The sequence below is a fragment of the Temnothorax americanus genome, unplaced genomic scaffold (genome assembly GCF_048541705.1).
Source record: "Temnothorax americanus isolate GAGA-0224 unplaced genomic scaffold, ASM4854170v1 Scaffold1, whole genome shotgun sequence".
In the NCBI taxonomy this organism is placed as follows: Eukaryota; Metazoa; Arthropoda; class Insecta; order Hymenoptera; family Formicidae; genus Temnothorax; species Temnothorax americanus.
Genome location: NW_027509230.1, coordinates 2,815,267 through 2,836,240, shown reverse-complemented (window position 1 = coordinate 2,836,240; position 20,974 = coordinate 2,815,267). Strand labels below are relative to the sequence as shown.

At 35.6% G+C, this 20,974-nt stretch overlaps 3 protein-coding genes across 6 annotated transcripts; 2 read left to right on the top strand and 1 right to left on the bottom strand.

Moving 5' to 3' along the window:
- Positions 1 to 1,562: 1,562 nt before the first annotated feature.
- On the top strand, positions 1,563 to 5,045 carry Mfap1 (Microfibril-associated protein 1). Its single transcript, XM_077400845.1, has 2 exons — positions 1,563 to 1,815; positions 3,096 to 5,045. The coding sequence occupies exons 1-2, from the start codon at positions 1,719 to 1,721 to the stop codon at positions 4,370 to 4,372; spliced, it is 1,374 nt and encodes a 457-aa protein (XP_077256971.1). The 5' UTR covers positions 1,563 to 1,718; the 3' UTR covers positions 4,373 to 5,045.
- Positions 5,046 to 5,144: 99 nt separating this feature from the next.
- On the bottom strand, positions 5,145 to 14,783 carry Dcr-2 (Endoribonuclease Dcr-2). Of its 2 annotated transcripts, none has more exons than XM_077399637.1 (26): positions 14,622 to 14,783; positions 13,700 to 13,914; positions 13,412 to 13,538; positions 13,039 to 13,089; positions 12,724 to 12,963; positions 12,339 to 12,636; positions 12,134 to 12,210; positions 11,937 to 12,040; positions 11,721 to 11,853; positions 11,399 to 11,529; positions 10,835 to 11,075; positions 10,068 to 10,319; positions 9,733 to 9,993; positions 9,480 to 9,656; positions 9,189 to 9,393; positions 8,703 to 9,021; positions 8,259 to 8,629; positions 7,953 to 8,086; positions 7,751 to 7,879; positions 7,154 to 7,669; positions 6,832 to 7,035; positions 6,435 to 6,516; positions 6,031 to 6,251; positions 5,785 to 5,956; positions 5,513 to 5,588; positions 5,145 to 5,441 (listed from the first exon to the last, which is right to left on the bottom strand). In XM_077399637.1, exons 2-26 carry the CDS (start codon positions 13,870 to 13,872, stop codon positions 5,282 to 5,284), a joined length of 4,854 nt encoding a protein of 1,617 aa, XP_077255763.1. In that variant the 5' UTR covers positions 13,873 to 13,914; positions 14,622 to 14,783; the 3' UTR covers positions 5,145 to 5,281. The 2 variants fall into 2 exon arrangements, with proteins under 2 accessions (XP_077255763.1, XP_077255757.1); XM_077399631.1 differs by having other exon boundaries at positions 14,718 to 14,774.
- A 1,084-nt stretch (positions 14,784 to 15,867) lies between these two features.
- Positions 15,868 to 20,538, top strand: Snx6 (sorting nexin 6). Of its 3 annotated transcripts, XM_077400982.1 has the most exons (11): positions 15,868 to 16,070; positions 16,210 to 16,260; positions 16,443 to 16,658; positions 17,046 to 17,167; positions 17,595 to 17,731; positions 17,815 to 18,122; positions 18,210 to 18,392; positions 18,634 to 18,651; positions 19,285 to 19,348; positions 19,559 to 19,644; positions 19,726 to 20,538. In XM_077400982.1, exons 1-11 carry the CDS (start codon positions 16,065 to 16,067, stop codon positions 19,774 to 19,776), a joined length of 1,242 nt encoding a protein of 413 aa, XP_077257108.1. In that variant the 5' UTR covers positions 15,868 to 16,064; the 3' UTR covers positions 19,777 to 20,538. The 3 variants fall into 3 exon arrangements, with proteins under 3 accessions (XP_077257108.1, XP_077257117.1, XP_077257098.1); XM_077400991.1 differs by lacking the exon at positions 18,634 to 18,651 and having other exon boundaries at positions 15,870 to 16,070; XM_077400972.1 differs by lacking the exon at positions 15,868 to 16,070 and having other exon boundaries at positions 16,100 to 16,260.
- The last annotated feature ends 436 nt before the right edge of the window (positions 20,539 to 20,974 follow it).

Here is a 20,974-nt window from a genome sequence, read left to right as displayed (position 1 = left end):
CTCTTTTGCATCTAATTTAAAATTAGTTTTTATTTTTTAAGATTAAAAATACGCGGTTCAAAAACATCAACTTAATTAATCAATCAGTTAATTTATAATAATTTACATCGCTTATCGTCTACATCAAAAAGATTCGCGCAAATATAACGTAAAACAATATGTGAATAAAATCCATATATGTATAGATGTAAGCTTGAAATTTAACAATCCTGATGGTGTTTCGCGCCAATAATGTGCTGTCGCCGCGCGCTGCGTTCTGAAAATTAATTACGTGGAGTAAACATCGAAACCGTCGCGCATCTTCATTGTAGCTGTCGTAAGTCATAATTGAGGCGACTCACCTTTGCGCAAACGGTCGGGACAGGTATAAGGTATAATTATGCGAGGAGTGCTTCATGGCTTCATGGCGCGTTTCTTCGGAAAATCTTCGCGGTCTCAATTCTTGGAAAAATTTTTTTAATTATCATTATAAGTGGAGCGAGGAGAGAAGTTGCGGAAATAATGCGAGAATGCAGCATACAGCGCGTAATATTGCTGCGCGATATTATACATATACAGCGTTTAAGGTAGTCGTCTCGTCAGGGCATGTATTAGATAAAGTTTTCGATTTTGGATTTTATATCAAATTATATGATCAGCTTTGCAGTCGATTTTTTCTGTGGCTCCTTACCGACTATTTACTCTAGAAAATCGATCTCGAAAATCACAAATTTTGCATTACTTCATACAGACGGCCAGAAAAAGAAGGCTCTATCACGGTTTCAATCACATATTTTTCGCATTTTTCGATTAGATGAAGTGAGAAAAAACATTGCTTTTTGTACATTAGATTTCGAAGAATCCGATGCAACCATAAAATATATAGTTTACCGGAGATTTCGCTGCTAATTTTTTAGTTTATTTTAGTGAAAATGCGGTAATCGAGCAGACATTTTTTGGTCGAGGTAAGGTTGGGAAGACTTGGCAAGCCGCTGGCTAATCACTGTAGTTGCAGGTTATGAGGCTCGTCTTTCTTAGCCGACGTGGATAGTAATTGACACCCCTGTCATGCGTTTTGAAACCCTTTCTCAGTAATTGTCAAAATTCAATCGAAAAGGAGATGTAACCTCACTTGTAACCTTTCTCGACGACTCGCATGATCAGCTGATCAAAACGGAGTCAAATGAGAAAAATCACATAATTTGGAAAAAGTAACATACTTTGGCACGTATGAAATTTTACACCATAATTCATAAAATTATTTTTTCCTTAGCAAAAATTGCCTGAAATATATTTCTGAACGTGAAAACCTACAAACAGTCACATGACTAGCACGTAGCGAGACGCCTACCTTAAATCCGAGGTGTTTGTTTTGAGAATTTTTCAACGTGGAAACGATTAATCGAAAGTCGACGAAGATAACAAAGTCGATAACGTGGATCCTCAATCTTGACGATCGTCGATAATAACGCGTCCTTCTTTTCCGACTATAGGTTATGTCGGTCTTTATAGGTCGCGGATTCGAAGCGCTCGTGTTCGTTTTGTGTTCTCGTGTATTTCCGTGAGCACTCGTCAGTCGTCGCAGCAGTAGCACGTAGCACTCGTCACTTCTTGTTTTTATTTTTTATTGCCAACGGTGTTGTCAAGATTATCGCGAGTGAGATCAAATTTTATTTATTTTTTTAATATTTCGCTGTAACACACACACACACACTGCGTGATCTTGATACGGCGTCAAGATGATGATGGACTATTTTGTGACGAACAATTCCTTAGCACCCGCACCGATGGGAATACAAAGCACGGCGGGTGCTGTGCCCGTGAAAAACGATAAAGGTTAGTTTACGTTTGCCAAAAAGTGAAGTAAAGATTTTAATTAATTAACACTCTCTCACTGTCACGCGCATTATTTACGATACACCAGAACCTAACTACACAGCTGTAAGAACCGACAATAAAATATTACTAAAGCGACTGGTCAAAAAACAGTCTTGGCCTAAAGACGTAATTCGTTTTTATTCCATTTGGCAGTGAAAGTGTTAACATATTCGCGTTTAAGGTGATCCTAAAGCTGTCTGTAATACCTACACTCGTTTTTAACAATATTTGTTTCGTATAAAAATTCTACAACTTGATGTTACAAAATGAGGGTGCAGGTCCATTCAGTAGACATCGAGGAATATCATACCGCGCGTTTGTAGAATTAGGCTGAGACTCCAAACAAAAAAGTTAAGCGAAAAGTACGATAATGTATGTACGTACATTACGTTCACGTACGCGTACTTTTCGCTTAACTTTTTTGTTTGGAGTCTCAGCCTAATTCTACAAACGGTATGATATTCCTTGATGTGTCTACTGAATGGACCTGCACCCTCATTTTGTAACATCAAGTTGTAGAATTTTTATACGAAGCAATAATTGTTAAAAACGAGTTTAGGTATTACAGACAGCTTTAGGATCACCTTAAGGGTATTAAAGTTTTTCTGCCTTTACCTGAGAAACTTAAGCGAATTTTATAAATGTTTCACGAGTACGGAAATAAAAACGATGCGTTGACAACCACGTGATTCATCATAAATGGTCTTCAGCATTGAAGAGGCGTTTACAAGGAATAATATAAATGGATGCGTTCAGTGGATAAAGCAGCTTGGTGAGAGCTCGGTGATTCTTTAATATAATTAGTCCTTGCCTTTAGTTCTTCGTTGGATTAAAGTATAACTGCATAAACTACAATCATATTAAATAATCACTGAGCGCTCACTGAGCTGCTGAATGCATACCCATTGATAACTTTGTTTACCCCGTCTGATAAATACTTATGCTTATCTTTGTTATCTTAATTTTTGTTAAGAGATTCATATATTACACACGTTTGCATAATTAAGTACAGCAGTGGTAACAGACAAGATATTTATAGTGAAATATTTGAAAATACAAGGCAATTTGTCTGCAATAGATGCAGAAGATACTCATCTTTTTTTTTTTACAAGAAATGTCTTTGTTTCTATTTTATTTTAAGAAAATTTGATACATTTTTATTTTTATATGTATGATATGCAATGTTATTTAAATTTCCTTCGCATATCAGAATTTCTAAATAACTGTTTCATTTGTAGGAGAATTGTCTATGAAGAAGGTGAAGGTACATCGTTACGTTTCCGGTAAGCGGCCAGATTACGCAGCGGTAAGTTCGGATGAGAAATCAGAAGATGAGGACTTCCTTGAGAGGCGCGTGCACAAGGGTTACGACGACAACGAGACCGTCGCGGACGTCGCCTCACATTTACACACGAGGAGTAGGGACGAGGATGATCCGCGTCTGCGAAGGTTGACACGGCAGCAGAAGGAGGCGTCGGCCGAGGTGCACGCGGAGAGACACAGACACATTCACGAGCCCGAGCTTATCGAGATCGAGCTAGAGAGAACGCGAGAGAGGATCAAGTTAGAGAGTTCTGACTCGTCCGAGGATGAGGAACTGTCGGATTCCGAGATAGAGAAACGACGGGAGGCCCTGAAGCAGCGAGTGCTGTCCAGGAAGGAGACGGAGGAGGAATTGATACAGGGCGAGGAGGAGGAAAGGTCGGGCGAGACCTCGGAGGAGAGTTCGGAAGAGGAGGAGTACACAGATTCTGAGGAGGAGACTGGTCCGCGGTTGAAACCTGTGTACGTGCGCAAAAAGGATAGGATAACGGTGATGGAGAAGGAAAAAGAGGCAATGCGGCAGAAGCAAGCGGAAGTCGAGGCCAAGAAAACGGCCGAGGAACGAAAGAGGCAAACTCTGAGAATGGTAGAAGAAACGATACGGAAAGAGACACAGACGGGCAATAAAGGTAATACCGAGCACGAGAGCAAGTTGAACGATGTTTGCACGGACGACGAGAACGACGAAGTGGAATACGAAGCTTGGAAGCTGCGCGAGCTTAAAAGAATTAAACGAGATCGCGAGGAGAGGGAGCAGCTCGAGAAGGAACGTTTGGAGATCGAGCGTATCCGCAATATGACTGAAGAGGAACGAAGGCAGGAGGCGCGACTAAACCCTAAGACGATCACCAATAAGGCGGCCAAAGGAAAGTACAAGTTCCTGCAGAAATACTATCATCGTGGTGCATTCTACTTGGACAAGGACGATACTATATTCAAGCGTGACTTCTCTGGCGCGACTTTAGAGGACCATTTCGACAAGACGATTCTACCGAAAGTCATGCAAGTAAAGAATTTCGGACGCAGCGGCAGAACCAAATATACTCACTTGGTGGATCAGGACACGACGCAGTTCGATTCACCTTGGATATCGGAGACCGCTCAAAATCTCAAATTCCACAATAATCAAGCGGCGGGGATGAAGCAAGTCTTTGAGCGACCCTTCTTGAAAAAGAGGAAAACTGAAAATTAATAATATACTAATTTTTTCATTTCCCCTTTTATTAATGTAGCAATTACATAACGTATTGTAACACATCGAAATATTTGTAAATACAAATCTTTCAGTTCGACAAATATATAACTTGTATGGGAAAGACATACATGAAACTATTATATTGACACACAATTAGAACCGACTTGTATCACATTGCTAGTTTGCTCTACAAAAGTAATCAACATGTATACAAAAATCATATAAATATAAACTTTATATATCAGGTATATAACTCTTATTATTATGGAAGAAATACTATGTTGTTTATTTTGGAAATACTGCATGTGTAGTGGAGCTAATGTGCTTTCGCATATTTAATTTAAAAATGTAGAAACTAGAAACTAGAGAAACTAAAAACATATTGATTGGAAATTTAATATATTAAATGTACAAATATTATCTATAAAATAGATTTATATCGTCTCTATCATCGGATTGACGCAAAAAGAAAAAGATAATTTAACACGAACATCCTGTTTCCTTGCCCTTCATATTAAAAAAAGATAAGTTCATACTATATATTTTCAATATAGGTGTCTCAGCACATTTTGGAACTCACCCTATGTGTATAAAAACGGAATTTAACGAGTTGTAGAAACATTAATATCTATAAATTTAACAGAAGTTAAGAATCAATACAACTAATCATTTTATGTCCAAAAATTGGACATAAAAAAATTATATATACATTTTACAAATTAGCTTTGACGTTTTTATCCAAAACTATGGACTTTTTGCATCAATCTGATGTATCAATTATAATAACCCGAACACTTGCAGTCAAGCATCGAAGTCTTATGTATGAACCGATGTTCATTAATCTCTACATATTCATAAACATGCACGTAAACAATGTTATATAAAACAATTAATCTCTAGAAGAACTTATTTTTCGAGTTGCAGTCTTTTTAATGCTTGTTTTGCGGCTGCGCATTTAGCCTGTTTCTTATTAACACCGAAACCATGGAAGAGTTTCTCTTTACCACCGATAGTGATCTTCAAAGGTATCATAACCATGCCAGTGCCTTTAATCAATGTCGCTTCTCTGCAATCAAAAGTGCGTTTTATGTATCTACACAACTGAAAGAGAGAATGTACGTGTGTAATCATACTTACAGGAACTTAGGACGTATATCTGTATTTTCATGTATTACTCGTACTGGCTGTTTAGGAATATTTTTGCTAAATTCGTCTACAAAACAAACATTAAAATTTTAATTAAAAAACGCCAGTACGTAATATAAAGTTAAAGGAAACTGACAACTTTTAATTTTTTTTTTAATTTGTCCTTTACCTAATTATAAGTTCTTCATTTAATTAGATTAGATAAAGCAGATATATATAAGATTATATTTATTTAGTTTGATATATATATATATATATATTACCGATCTCTTTGTGCATAAGAGAATGGATAATTTCCCAGACTTTTGTAAGACTTTTGCCACTGTCAAGATAAATAGCACCGATTAAAGATTCGAATAGATCGCCGAGAGTCTTTGGAACGTCAATATATTCTGTCAGATTACACTCGTCTTCTTCGATCAGCACGCATAACAGCTGTATTATAAAGAAAAAGAAGAAGATGTATATCACTTATTACACTTGCTATAAAATTTGTATCGTTCGCGTACCTCGTCATTAATTGCATAGTCTCGTTCCTCTTGGAACTTCACAAAACGATCAATCATTTCGTGCAACTTGGGAGCGTAGGCCAATAAAGCGGTATGCAAACCATACCGCACTGCCAAGCAGGCGAACGTTATGTTATTGACGAGCGCAGATCTCAGATCGGTAAGATCACCAGGACTTAAGTTTCCACAATATTCGTAAATGTGACACGTTATCAAAAAATCTGAAATTATCAAGAAGATACAGTTTGTTAATCGTTGCGATTTATTTTAAAGAAATTAGAAAAGATATTAATATAATCTTTCATTCTTTATATATATGCATCATTCGTGATTATTATATCATTCATACATGATACTGTATTATAATTTTACTGCGTGTATACTCGTCGATATTTTATATTTACCAAGAATAGCATCTCCGAGAAATTCTAATCTTTGATAACACTCGGTTATTGTATTCGGTGTATAGGATGGATGCGTGAATGCCTGAAACATGATTTAGATAGTTGTGATTTTGTATTAAGGTCTATTCAGACAAACTTGCATAGGTGCATAACCATATGCATAAAGAAACGGATTGGTCTATTTCCTTATGCACATGCCTATGAACCAATCAATTCTCTTATGCTTATGTATGTCTATGCGCTTTGCAAGTTTGTCTGGATTGACCTTTATACTGTAAATATATCTGTATACAGGAAAATCTGCATAAACTACAGTATAAGATGGATAATTAAATAAACGTACACACACACACACACACAATATATATTCGCACGGCCATCATTTTTAACAAATTACCTGTAACAGAAATGCTCGATTCTTAAATTTATAGCCAAACTTGGTTTCTATAGTATCAGCCCACGGCATGTGGCGGTTCGGATCGCCATTACCAATTACGGGATCAGGTGGATTATTATCCAGTAATTTGTCAATCCTATTGTCAATATCAGGCAGTATACCGAACCATTTGAGCAGTTTTGCAGCGCCTTTTATACCGTTACTCTAATGCAAAAGAATATTTGTTAGTGTCGTAATATAACATTTAACATAATAAATGCTAGTATCGTTTAATACAATCTCATCTAAGGTCAAGACCGTAATGTTATAACTGCATACTTACTCTGAGATAAACGCCAATCAACGCTTCTACCGAATCCGCCACGGTTTTATCGGATAAGATTTGTACACCGAGATAATGTTCGACACCCGTTTGCTTATCCCCCTTATCCCAGTTTATCACCGTCTGCTGCATCACACATTTTGTATTTTCGCTTATGTATCCGGTGTACCTCTCCAATTCCGGTATTTGAAATTCGTACAATACATTTGGTGCCACTGATTCATTCAGTAATATCGTTTGCAATGGCCGCAGCACCGTGAACGCGGGCGGGATAAAATTGCTCGTGGGCACAAACGCATCGTTCTTTATACGACCGGGAATACCCTTTTTACTGCCGCAATAATAGAGATTCCGATTGCCAATAATCTTTCCCTTCACCGCCGTCAATTGACCTTCGCTGAACGTTGGGAATTTTTGATATAAAAACAGCGATACAATGAACTTTAGATAAGAATCACCTAAAGTTTCCAACCGCTCTAGATTGAACATATCTAGGCCCAGTTTGGTGGTCAGCGCCTAAAATTAAATGAATTTAATTATTATTTATGTAATTATTATTCGTGACATGCGACACATGAGAAATAAGCTTCCACTTACATGCATGATTTCTGTTGAATTAGGACCTTGCGAGGGAGACTGTTTATCAGAGGACGCAAGAACATTTAACGATGGTGCTGATATCATTGACCTTCCTATGTAGTGACCGACACTTTTATTCATATTTTTCTACACATAAATGAAATGATTATTTCAAAAACATATATAATAATCATGACTCATATCGCTATATCCTGCTTACCTTGACGCTGTCATCTTCGTTATAGTTTGAGTTAGACATAAACTGATTATAATACTGAATATCGATCATTTGAATTTGGTCTATATCGCGATATAAATCGCGAGGTTCCTGGTCCCTCAAGAAGGGGTTACAATCTGTTTTTGTAACCGGCGTTGCGAGTTTATGAAAATAAGACCCATAGAAATACAAATATTAGAAATAGAAAGAATCACGATAACACTATCAACCTTTTTTTTAAATTTACATAATAAATATAGATATAAATAATATGTATGTGTGCGGAAACAACAGTCAGATACTACGTACCTAATTCGAACACATTTAAATCTGAATACGTTTGATCCAATAGCGTTTTCTCAATCGAATCATCCGTCAATTCCAATCCATTACTATAATCCTCTTCATTCAATTTATCGACATCTTCCTCTATTTCTAAGGGAGGTAATTTCTTTAATGTCATCGTACCTAATTCAGTCTCTCTTGCAATAGTTACTCTCAAGTCTTCCGCGATTAAGAATTGACAAATTCTGTGAAGAATGGAAGGCAACGTGGTCGCTTTTAACCAATATACAGCCGGGAAATTTATCCTCCAACACAGTTCAGGAATTAGATGTTCCTGAAGATCCTCTAGTGTGTCGTCCGTTTTCTTATATTTCACCGGACCTTCGGGCAATTTTCTGCAAATTACATAAATTAGTTGAATTATATAGATACCACAAACGTGATTCTGGCGACCGTAGTATACCGCACCTCGGTTTTATGTAGTTAATTTTCATTGGTATTGGTTTCACCTCCAACATAGATTGCTTCAGATTTTCTATAGTCAGTCCATGTTTTTCTTTATAATAATGCGTGAATGTCTCAAAATCCTCATTGGGGAAACATGATTCAGGTGTGAGATCATCACACACTCGCGTAACTACATAGACTGCTGATCCTCTATACGTTGGGGAAACCAGTGCTAACTCGTAATCGCTAGTCCTAAAATGAAAAGGCTTATCCGGCATAATTCGTTCTATATGTTGATACGTTTCAACAGCGTTCCAATTTATCTCCTGCGTATCATTCACTGAAACAGCAGAAAAGCAAAAAAAATATTTAATAGCTTCTTATTAGTATTGATATACACATTGATTGAACATGGAGCTGTAGACAATAAATTTATATAAAATACAATAGCGCTAAATTATATTACAATATAAACGTAAGTTATAACATAATCACACACATACTTACATGGAACAATTAAGAAGGAATTTTCAAGATCATCGTTATCGAAAATCATAAAGCTTTTAATCACAGGAATAATATCATTGAACAATAAGAAATGAAATCTCTTAAGCAATTGGATATCACTTTCGCTCAACGTTAACGTTGTGGGATTGGATTTTACATTGACATTTAATTTACCATCCTTCATGAAAATCGGAAACAAGGGTATCTGACAAACATGAGAAAAATTTGATTAACGTGATTAGCAATTTAAACTAGTTCTGCGAAAACTAAAATGTTAGTAAATGTTTCTACCTTTGGCAAACTCTTTGTGGAAAGAATGCCAAAGCCATTCTTGTCATTAAGCAAATTATAAAAAACTACACGTCTATTATCATAGCCCGTCACAGGATACGTAGAGGTACAATCAAGAATATGAAGATACAATGGCTGTAAAGGCTGTGGATACGCACCATAAAACGCAAGCGGATGCTGCAAAAGCATTTTTATAAGTAACAGCTCTATATAAATGTATATAAATCTTATTTGACACATATAGTATACTTGCTTCTAATTCATGTTCTCGCTTTCTTTTATATGTGCCAGATTGATAATTGTCTTCATCTATCCAATTTGGGAATAAGTAATCCAAATTTTGTGTGACTTCATCGTCAGTTGCAGGTAATAGCTTGTCGTTTAATGCACCTAGTTCGTGCAATCTTATGCAACTTTTCATAGCAGCGGATCGTTTAGCACTATCTATACTTTTCATAAAATCGCCGTAAATTTCAACTTTTAGTGGTGATATGTTTGGTAATTTGAGAGAAATCTGCCGAGTTTATACAATAGATAAACACTGTTGATGAATTATGAGGATTAAATAGTAAAGAATATGTATAATACTTGAAACAATTTCGCCCGAGGACCATCCTTTTCATACAATTTCCAAATCGGAACCAGACAAATAAATTTAGAATTCAGTAGAGCAGTGCAATACATATTTATCAAGCTAATCGCACCCATTTCTGTTAGGCAACTTTCCACAACACCATTACGTTTCACTGTATACGGCTTGATCTCAAAATCAGTATACAGATCGTTTACAATATCGTTTTGAGTAGGTAGCGTACGCTGTTCGGTTTGTCCCACCAAAATCTAACAATACAAAGACAATCATATTATGTTTGCCATTGTATTTCAATGTACTTTGTCTTTTTATTTAGACAAACTGTTTATTATACTATTGCATTATATATTTGCACCATATATATTTCTTTATTAAATATTAAATTATCACCGCGCGAAATAGATTTTCGAACTTTGGCAGGATATTCCAATTACAATACCTTGAGGATGAAAATGATCTTGTGATCATAGATGCAAAAACGCATTTTTTCTTAGTTATGAACATTTTTGCAAGAGTTTTGCAAGCTAAAGTTTTGGGATATTTGCAAGAATATTGTTCTTTTTCTCGTTTCAAAATAACGATTAATGCACCTAATTTCTTTGCATATCCATGCATGCATCGTGCTTATTATTCTAATACCAGCTAATAATAGTTATGACTTGAAAAGAAAGGATTTTTGGTCCTATGATCGTACGATCTTTTTTCATCATCAATGTATGAGCCTTAGTAGTGGATTTATCTGTTATCATATCAGATTGCTTACCCCTTTCAATTGCAACTCTGTTTTTTTGTACTCATGATATCTCTGAAGAAAACCGCAATCCTCTTTCGGCATTAAGATTACATAATTACTCGAATTGTGGCGTGCCCGACCCTTACTTTGAACATATGCTCTAAAATCCATTGGCATATCATATCGTATTATCAATGTGCAAGTTGGTATATCGATACCTTCATCAACAACATCGGTCGCTACAATGCAATTTGTCGTACCTCTTTTAAATCTGTAACACAATGCATTTCTTTATTTAATTATTATTATACCAAGCTGAGAGAGAGAGAGAGAGAGACTAAAAAATATTTTTTTTTCTTTCTTTGCTCATTAATGAATATCATAATATACTGAAAATACTTTTTATGCATCTGATATGTTTACAATTAGTAAAATAAAGTATAATTTGCATTATTTGACTATAATGTTAAAATCATAAATATTCAGTGAGTGTGTAATATGAAATTTGTAGATATATTAGGAAATCGTTCATAATTCGTGAATTTATCGACTTACATCCGTAAGAAAACAAATATGCAAAAAATGAAAGATTACCTTTGCAACACTTCCTTATTCCATTTCGCAATACATGAAACTTCTCTACTATGTTTGTAAGGATTATTCTGAAATCCAAGTACGTAATCGGGCAAAAGGAAACTGTATTGCTTATCGTGTGCAGATAGTGTCTAAAATAATATATATTTCTAATATTAAAAATTAAATGTATACTTTTTTCCGAGTTTATTAAATAATTAAATTTATATTTATGATTATACTAATACTAATTTATAGGTGAAAAAACAGCGCTTTTACAAGCAATTATTAATTTGTACTATTGCTAATCAATTATTGATAAACAGCTCATAAAGAAATTTACTTTTAATATATGATATATCACTTGTGTCATAAATCTTTCCTTGACAAAAATAATGCAGCAAAACTTTTGTTTGTTCAATTTATCATTTTCCAACAATATCTCAAGTAATTTAAGGACTTGGTCGGATGAAAATCTGAAATTATATTATTGTAACATCAGTCAATATAAATTATTATAGTTTGCACAATAAACTTCACTAATTTTTTTTATACCAACTTGTACAATCGTTCTAATTCTGTGAAATCTTTCATCTCGTTATCAAACAGTTTCCTTATTAGTATTACTTGAGTAATTAGATAATCCAGAAGAATCTCTGTCGTCTAAAATAGAACCAATAAGTCGTTAAAAATAAAAGTAAAGATTGTGGAACACTTAAAAAAAATATTTTAATCATAATTTTAATTAACTCATACTTGGTCGTTGCAATATTTCCTTAAACTCTCTAGCTGGATTAAATGTAACAAAGCGGACTTATTTCCACCATATACGCCTACAACAAAAATGATAATATCTTATATATGTTGAATGTTTATTAAAAATTTAATAATAAACATAAAGATCAGAAAGATTGAGATTTACATGTACGTCCTAGTACATGCATATAAGTGAATCAATTACCGGTAAGTGATGTAGTTGTTTCTATGTCTTTCAAAATAGCTTCTAACTTGGAAGATTTAGATTTAGGCCGCATTTTCACGCTGGATTCATTATATATTTGATCAAAATCAATCTTTACATTGTCTAGAAATTCCGAAGTTGTTTCTATAATACAAGTTATCTTTTTCATTAAAGTTGTCTGTGGAATTATACATTTTGTGTATTTGACGATATCTTCTTTCGGGTTTGTACAATATCCTTGGATACAATCTGTTGACTCTACAGTTGCTATCTTTGCATGGAATGTTACTTCTAAAGCCTGTAAAGGATGTGAATAATTTTTAAAATGCCTAAAGATCATAATTAAAGATTGGGCGATAAGATGACGTGGACTGGGAATCTTTACCTTAATTGTAGATTCAATTTTATCTGCTTTTACATTGGCGTTCAGTAATGTTGCCGACATAGCTAAGATACGTGGATGCTTTTCCTTAGAGCAATCTTCAAATCGTTGCATAATTAGTCTCATTGGATGATTAGATACAGCTCTGTGGCACTCGTCAAATATGATTAAGTTCACTCTATCTAACTTCATGCGTCCGTGCCCGAGGATATCCAGAAAGATTTGCGACGTCATTACCAAAACCTGGGTCATACAGAGTCGTTACCCATCAATTATTTCAAAATAAAATCAGAGTAAATTGATACCGCAAATTATTACCTCGTGTTCTTCTATTTCGGCCGACCATTGTTGCTCCTGCCAAAAGTCCACCTGTAATTCAGTGCTGGTAGATTTAAGCCCTAAGCTACTTGAGTGCCGATCTACGACCTTGCTTTAAAAAATTTATATTTAAGCTCTAAGCCGTAAGAAATTGACCAATCACAATGGAATTTGAGGAGAATATTCGACTGTGATTGATCAATTTCTTACGGCTTAAAGCTTAAATAGCCTTTAAAGCAAGGTTGTAGACCAGCACTGAGAGTCAGCTGGTGGAAGACACTCACATAAGAGAAAGCACGTACCTGTGCACTTAGGTCGTGTGAGTGTCCTCCATCAGCCGACTCTCGAGTGACTTAAACCTATCAGCACTCACCTTCATGTCTCCGCTGTAACCTTTACATTTTAGGCCTGTGTGCCTACTTATATAATCCGCTTGTTGCACTACCAGTGCTACTGTGTTTACAACGAATATACTACGTTTCCCACCTTCCCGATAAGGTCTAAATGTAAAAAAAAAAACAACCTTTTGAAACCAGTGTATACACATTGTCAACACAAGTACGCTGTGTTGTTCGATTGTTGTGACAATCAGAGAAAGAGGGGGAAAAAAAACCGTCAGATCAGATCAGAAAAAGAAACATTTTCATGAAGAGTTACGTACCTGCGTACATCACCGCTCAAATGTTTCAAGAGCATAACAGCTATGTATGTCTTGCCCGCGCCAGTTGGCAAGTATAGTATCGTGTTATTTTTCGTTGCCCTTTCATACAGATCTATTTGATATGCTCTCGGTGTGAACCCAGTCTCATTTTCTGGATTAAATTTCACCTCCATTGTTTTGTACAAATCAATCGCTGATGTTAGACTGTAGAACGGCTGAAAAGAGACGCATTCAAATGAGCAGCTAATAATATTTGAAAAAGCTAGAACAACATATTTAATATATTTCATACAAACGATCTATATGCTTTTCAACTGTCAAACGACGAATCGTCTGATTAATCCACAGCGAGTACTTATGGGTCTGTTTTCCATTGCTGAACTGGCTGCATTAGTTCAGAGTTTATCTGTTCCCTTCCAATGTGGAGTAAAAAAGATGAACTCTGAACTAGCGCAGCCAGTTCGGCAACGGAAAACGGACCCCTTGTTTATTCTACAGATAGAAAACAGATCCCATGTCTATTCGCATAGACAGCGCTGGGCTGGATCCCAGAAGTCCCTAACGGATTTTCGTCCTGCTACATTTATAACAGTTTTGCTTTTCTCGAAAATGATAATACATCATGATAGAAAAAAAAAAATTGAAATACAATAGATCTATTCGAAAATAATAAATCTAAGCGAAAAGCGCGTACGTCGAACACTTTATTTATCCGTTGCGGCAACGTGTCGCGAACGTGTTTTAATCAACTAAAATATCTGACGCAATCAATTCCGCGGTTGGGCAGAAATATATCGGGTACTCGGTGGGCGAGAATTGGGGGGTCGACTGCCGGTGAAATTACAGTTAAATCAGACTGCCGGGCGGTCAAAACTTTTCACGATCTTTTTCAAAATTTTATCTCAATATTCTGAATCCTTACCGACCACGTTGTCGCGCGGCACTGAATCGTTTCCAGGAAGCCCAGGAAGATCAACAATTCCAAACTTAATTAGGAAGCAATTAAAAATCACAACACCTGCTCTCGATCCTCGATCGACGACGACCGTCCAACGTCCATTGACGTCCAACTACTCCAATTTCATTGTCTGACGAAATGCTCCGCAGTGCTTCGCACTGAACCGCGGGAGAACCCCAAACTCCCCGAAAAGATCCCCTTCTACCGTACCATCTGACTCGGGGAAGGATTAAAAAAAAAAAAAAAAAAATAATATCAACAATACCAATTCACGTGAAGTGTCATTTCGTGAGGCTTTAATTGGACGAGGACTAGGGAGTTACTTTGAGAAAACCTACGGGTTCTTTTTAACAGCCAATCCATGCGACCGACGTGGTCAACAATAGTTGGCCACGCGCAGTGCCACGCACGCTGGCTGTGGCAGAGGCCGTGGTTACGTCATCCAAATTCCGATTATCCTAATGGGAAGGGGGTTAATTAATGAAGTAATGGCTGCGTTTTGCCGAACCTCTGCTTAGCTAAGCGCAAAGTAGCAATTGAATGTGATTGGTTCTTACCTTCGGATCCAACCAATTACACTTAAATTGCTACTTTGCGCTTATAGCTAAGCAGAGGTTCGGCAAAACGCAGCCAATGTCTGCAGTTTTTTTTTTTATTAATGCAGACAACTGTAGCACTACGTTTACGCGAGCGTTACTTCTGCAGTAACTTACGATATATCACTCGTTTACGCGGAGTAAATTATCGCAAGTTACTACAAAATCCCGTTTACGCGAAGAAATTATCGTAAGTTACTACAGAAGTAATAATAACGCTCGCGTAAACGTAGTACCAGGCCGGTATTCATATAATAGTCAGATCTTATATTTAAGACCGTCTTGTACAATCTTAACATGTTATGAACCAATCAGAGCCGTATTAGCATATCTTAATAATTAAGATTATATATACTTTGAGGTGCCATATATTTGCGGCTTTTTCTTTATAATAATTTTTGTAGTTTCACAATCGTTATAAAAGACACATTTTGTTTCACAAATATAATAACCATGCCGTGCCAAATAGTATTTATGTATAAAAGTTTATTCAGCACCGGACGAAATATCATTCAAATTTAGCGGAAGACACGCCACATTGATGATAACTCATTTTTATGTCTACTAGGGGCGCTCGTTTCGGCGGTCTCGTGTCTCGTGTCAATATCGCGGAAGACCGCGTCCGCTCTCTTCCGAGCTAGCGCGTCGAAGATTGTATTTTAGGATTTTGAGCTTGAGGGCTTGAGCCAGTTCGAGTCGGCTCGCTCGCTCGCCGCGCGACAGTTGTACATACGTTATTTAGCGAGACGATCTTGTTAATCGAGTTGCTGTTAAACCACTGTGTGTCAAGGGGACGACGCCAGTCGACGCCATGATGGTAGGTGGAACCTGTTATCATCAATCCGGCCGCGATCTGGCGGTCCGCTCGTTTGACGCGTTCGATCGGCGCAAATCGCCCGGAAAGTTCCGGACTCCCTCTTCGAACGCGCTTCTCTAATATGCGAAAAATGTTGCAGGACGGAATATGTGACACCACCGACATATTAAATAGCGTGCCTCCCAAGAAGGTATTTATAGCGCTTCCCTATCTCTCCGTCGTATTCCTTGGAATCTCTTCTCTTTTTCTTCTTCTGTCGTCCACTTGATAACACGCGCATTATCGCTATTGTTCCGTACACCCCTCCCCTTTGTTGTCGCATTCTCGATGACAAGCGCGTTGCCGTATCTGCTAACGGAACTGCTCTTTCAGGCAATCCACGCCGATACCATAGACCTCTCGGATAAGTCCTTGCAGGTGGACATCTCGGACGCTCTCAGCGAGAAGGACAAGGTCAAGTTCACTGTACATACGAAAACCACGCTACCTGAATTCCAAAAGCCGGACAATCTGGTTGTCAGGCAGCACGAAGAGTTTGTGTGGCTCCACGATCGATTCGAGGAAAATGAGGAGTACGCTGGTTACATCGTACGTGTGGAATCTTTATGACATTCTGACGTCATTGTTCTGGTGGATATTTTTCTGTTTTGAGCGTCAAGATAATTGCAGAAATCTATGCGAATAGAGTACTAAGCGTATGCTGGCGATAGATTTATTATTGACGCACTTTGTTTCTGTCCTAATTGTCAAGATTCTATTAGCCATTGTTAAATCAAGCTATCCTGAAACATTAAGTAATAATATTGATTAACAAGAAGAAGGCACTTGTCGACAATTTTCTAACGTGAAATAAAGAAATCGCCATTGTGTTTCGTGGTATTTTTCAAAATTGAAAAGGATCGATTGTGCTTCTCGACACTCAAACGATTAACTCATGTTTTATTTTGAATGTAAATGTCGATACTGTTATAATAGATTCCACCATGTCCACCAAGGCCAGACTTTGACGCATCTCGCGAAAAGTTACAAAAACTCGGCGAAGGTGAGGGAAACATGACGCGCGAAGAATTTAATAAGATGAAGCAAGAATTAGAAGCGTGAGTGTTTTTTGTATATATGTATAAATTAGGTACTTATAATTATACAGACACCACTTCCAATTGGAATCAGTTCTAACGGCCTTGACCTAAACATATGTTGAGATCATGATTCCAGTTTTATTTCGTATAAGTACAATTCATTATATTAAAATGATTCCACATGAGTTGCCAATTTTCCATGTAAAGTGAGATTCCTAAATCGCCCAATGCTTAGGTACAAAAACAAATCTATTATTGTACGGTTCGCTTGGAAAGTTGGAAACCCATGTGGAATCATTTTATGTTAAGAATAATTGCTGTATTTTCAAGTAGAAGAAAGTTGGAATTGGCACCTGTATAATGAATAAGTACTGTTTATTATGTATTTTAACTCATAGGATCTAATAAAATCTAATTTTGTTACGTTTTTTTTGTAACTTTGCAGAGAATACTTAGCCACATTTAAAAAAACTGTTGCTATGCACGAAATGTTCTTGACTAGGCTGGCGCATCATCCAGTTTTTCGGAATGATCATAATCTGAGGGTATTTTTAGAATATGATCAAGATCTTTGTGTGCGAGGTAATGCTTTTGTAGTCTGCGCAATATTAAGATATATAGAAATTAAAATAAATACAGAACATACGTATTGTTTATTCTTGCAGGAAAGAATAAGATGGAAATGTTTGGTGGTTTGGTGAAATCGTTCTCGAAAACTACCGATGAATATTACTTATCGGCTACGGTAAAAGATGTAAACGACTTCTTCGATCAAGAAATGACATTCCTTCAAACTTATCATCATAATTTAAAAGAAGCAACGAGGTTGGCCGATCGTCAAACAGCTAAACATAAAGACGTAGCAGATTCATATATAAAGATTTCCACTAATCTTTTACAATTAGCTACAACGGATAATGGAAAACTCGAAAGATTTTTAACTAAAATCGCCGAAACCTTCGAGAAGTTACGAGTAAGAAGACTTTATCGGATACTTTTTTAGAATTTTTATTTTCAATAATTAAATCTATTAAAAAAATACTTTCTTTTTTTTATATAGAAAGTTGAAGGACGGGTAGCGTCAGATGAAGATTTAAAATTATCAGATACTCTTCGTTATTATATGAGAGATACAGCTGCGGCTAAGAGGCTCCTTTTCAGAAGATTGAAAGCTTTACACGAGTACGAGTCTGCGAATCGTGCTCTTGAAAAAGCTCGTGCCAAAAACAAAGATGTTCATGCAGTAAGTGCGCATTTTTTTACAATTCGTAAATTTATATTCATGTTACATAATAATGTCCTCAGCTAATTTATCATGAAATAGCATACAGAAATGTAGGACGTGGGAAATAGATACAATGAATATTTATGTAAAATTAATCTCATGGCGGCTAAACTGAAACTGCAGTTATTATATACTATAAATGGTTTATGGTCACGAGAGTAGCATCTAATCAGAACTTTAATTTTTCTTGCTTTTCAAGGCACTGGAGGTTGCTGAGGTGTGTCATATATCGTTTGTGTCCTACATATATTTTCCGTTATAGTGCTTAAAAGTATTAGATCTTATTGCCAACTTTTTCATTAAATGGATAGATTGCCCATTTGAAACTGAATTTATATTAAAATCATTTAGTTTCTATTATACATAGGTCAAGAAAAATATTTTAGAATTTTACATTTAGAATATGAATTCTATGATATCTTACACACAAATTTGTTTAATATTAAAAAGATAATTTTATGATTTCTATATAAAAAAATGTTTTATTGTGAGATTTCTATTTTTTTATATACATAGAGATGTTTACATAATTTCTATGTAATATATATATATATGGAGATATTGCGTTTTTTTTAAACAAGGAGATTGGCACAACTTAGTTGCCGCAGCACGGAAGTTATCAGAAGTATTATGCATGAATGCCGGTTGCATGTAGTATTGAATATTGTCTTGATAATTTAGATAATTTAGATGATTTATGATCTGATAATGACTTTTGTGGTAGAAATGATATAAGTTTTGCTGATGAATACGTAAATATTACGTTGCATAATTGCATCGAAAGTTTTAGATACAAATGTGTGTGTGTGCAACATTGTAATATTTTAAATTTATATTTTTATTAATCAAGGCGGAACAAGCGCAGACCGAAGCATGTGAGAAATTTGAACAGATGTCTGATAAAGGAAAAGAAGGTGAGTAAAAATAGGTATATCTGTGTGTCATTTGTTTAGAAATCGTATTCAATATCATTTTGTAATAAAGAAATAGAATAAAAGAAGATTAATAACCTTTTCTATTATACGGGATATATAACTTTTGCCATATAATTTACAGAATGGTATTGATTATTTTTAGAGTATTTAAGACATTCTTACCAATATTTGTAACGACTTTGTTTTTAGAATTGTTGGATTTCAAAACTAGGCGAGTAGCTGCATTTAAGAAGAATCTCATTGAACTAACAGAGCTCGAAATAAAACATGCTAAAGTGAGTATAATGCTGTTTTTTTTTTTAAAGTTTGTTTAAACTTTGCAGCATATCAAGAATGTATTTACATTATGTTCACAGTCGCACGCGGAATTGCTCAAGAAATGTTTATCTGTACTTCGGGAAGAGTGATCTAGCTTTAGCGTTGCCATGGACAAATCTACGTGCATACATCCTGTATGCAGATAACAGTTTATTTAAGACTAATAATGTAATGTAATGGTAATGTAAAATACTATATATTTTTTGTTATCTAAATTTACTAGATCTATCGTGCTTTAAAAATAAAGTATTGTATTAATAGCTGCAAAGCGACTTCGAGAAAACTGATATTTACTATCATTGAGCTGTAAAAAGCTATGTAAGCGCTACTATATTGGTTTTGCTTAATAGATAGTAAGAAACTGTGGTTTTTATAAGAGTTTGGGTGAAATACGTGTGTTATGGGAAAATAATGCACATTTGTATTATAAAAGTGGATTAGGTGTTATATATCGAGTCCCTTTGCAGCTTCGAATTAAGAGCCTGTTATACGTATAAAGTAAGGTTCTTTATATTAACAAATATATATATAGAAGAGAGATATATATATATATATATACATATATGTATAAATAAGATTATATCCACATACGAGCATGTTATTACTATATTGCTTAAGTTTAAGGCAACTTTGTGAAGGAAGGATTGCTAATATAAAAGCTCAGGATGATTAAAGTTAATATAAACAATTAGATTTTCATGTATGAACTTTCCAAATTTTTATGACGATACGCTAGTCTGACAAATAATTATTCATAAATGCGTTTATTTTAGAATTAGGAAATGAAACAATGCAGCAATGATTAAGGGGACCTTGAAACGATTTATAATAAAGTGCAATTATACTTTTCATCGTAGCGTTGTGAAACAACATTTATATTTTTGTTCTTTTCTATGAATTTTTCATGTCCATTTTGGTTTATCGTGCAAACTACGTCAAATGGTTTAATCATCCCTTTTTTCAAGCAAGAAATTGTTTTCGTCAGAGGTAAATAATTCGCACACGAGTATTTTCGTAAGTTTTTATTGAATCGAATCATTTTCTTTTCTATAATACATGATTGCAGACATATACTGAGAAATTCATTAAGTTGCAAGAGTTTATCGTTTAATTCTTTAAGAATTAATTCGAAATCCACCGTAATGTACCGTACATTATCGTTCTTATCCTTAATGTCAGTAGATCCTATGAGTATCCTATGAGTGAGTGCAGATAAACGCGCTGCGATGCGGACAACGTCGTATCCCGTTTATCGTACGCCGGTCTTAATTTGGTATCGTTACACCG

What these genes read in the sequence shown, in the direction of transcription:
- Mfap1 (XM_077400845.1), top strand. Translation starts at nt 1,719, where the DNA reads ATGATGATGGACTATTTTGTGACGAACAATTCCTTAGCACCCGCACCG. An exon ending in GCCCGTGAAAAACGATAAAG is followed by an intron (nt 1,816 to 3,095) that starts GTTAGTTTACGT and finishes TTTCATTTGTAG; the next exon opens with GAGAATTGTCTATGAAGAAG.
- Dcr-2 (XM_077399631.1), bottom strand. Translation starts at nt 14,759, where the DNA reads ATGGACGTTGGACGGTCGTCGTCGATCGAGGATCGAGAGCAG. An exon ending in ACTATGCAATTAATGACGAG is followed by an intron (nt 5,957 to 6,030) that starts GTACGCGAACGA and finishes TTTATAATACAG; the next exon opens with CTGTTATGCGTGCTGATCGA. An exon ending in TCTTATGCACAAAGAGATCG is followed by an intron (nt 5,589 to 5,784) that starts GTAATATATATA and finishes TTTGTTTTGTAG; the next exon opens with ACGAATTTAGCAAAAATATT.
- Snx6 (XM_077400972.1), top strand. Translation starts at nt 16,192, where the DNA reads ATGCGAAAAATGTTGCAGGACGGAATATGTGACACCACCGACATATTA. An exon ending in ATGAAGCAAGAATTAGAAGC is followed by an intron (nt 17,168 to 17,594) that starts GTGAGTGTTTTT and finishes GTAACTTTGCAG; the next exon opens with AGAATACTTAGCCACATTTA. An exon ending in TCGAAATAAAACATGCTAAA is followed by an intron (nt 19,645 to 19,725) that starts GTGAGTATAATG and finishes TTATGTTCACAG; the next exon opens with TCGCACGCGGAATTGCTCAA.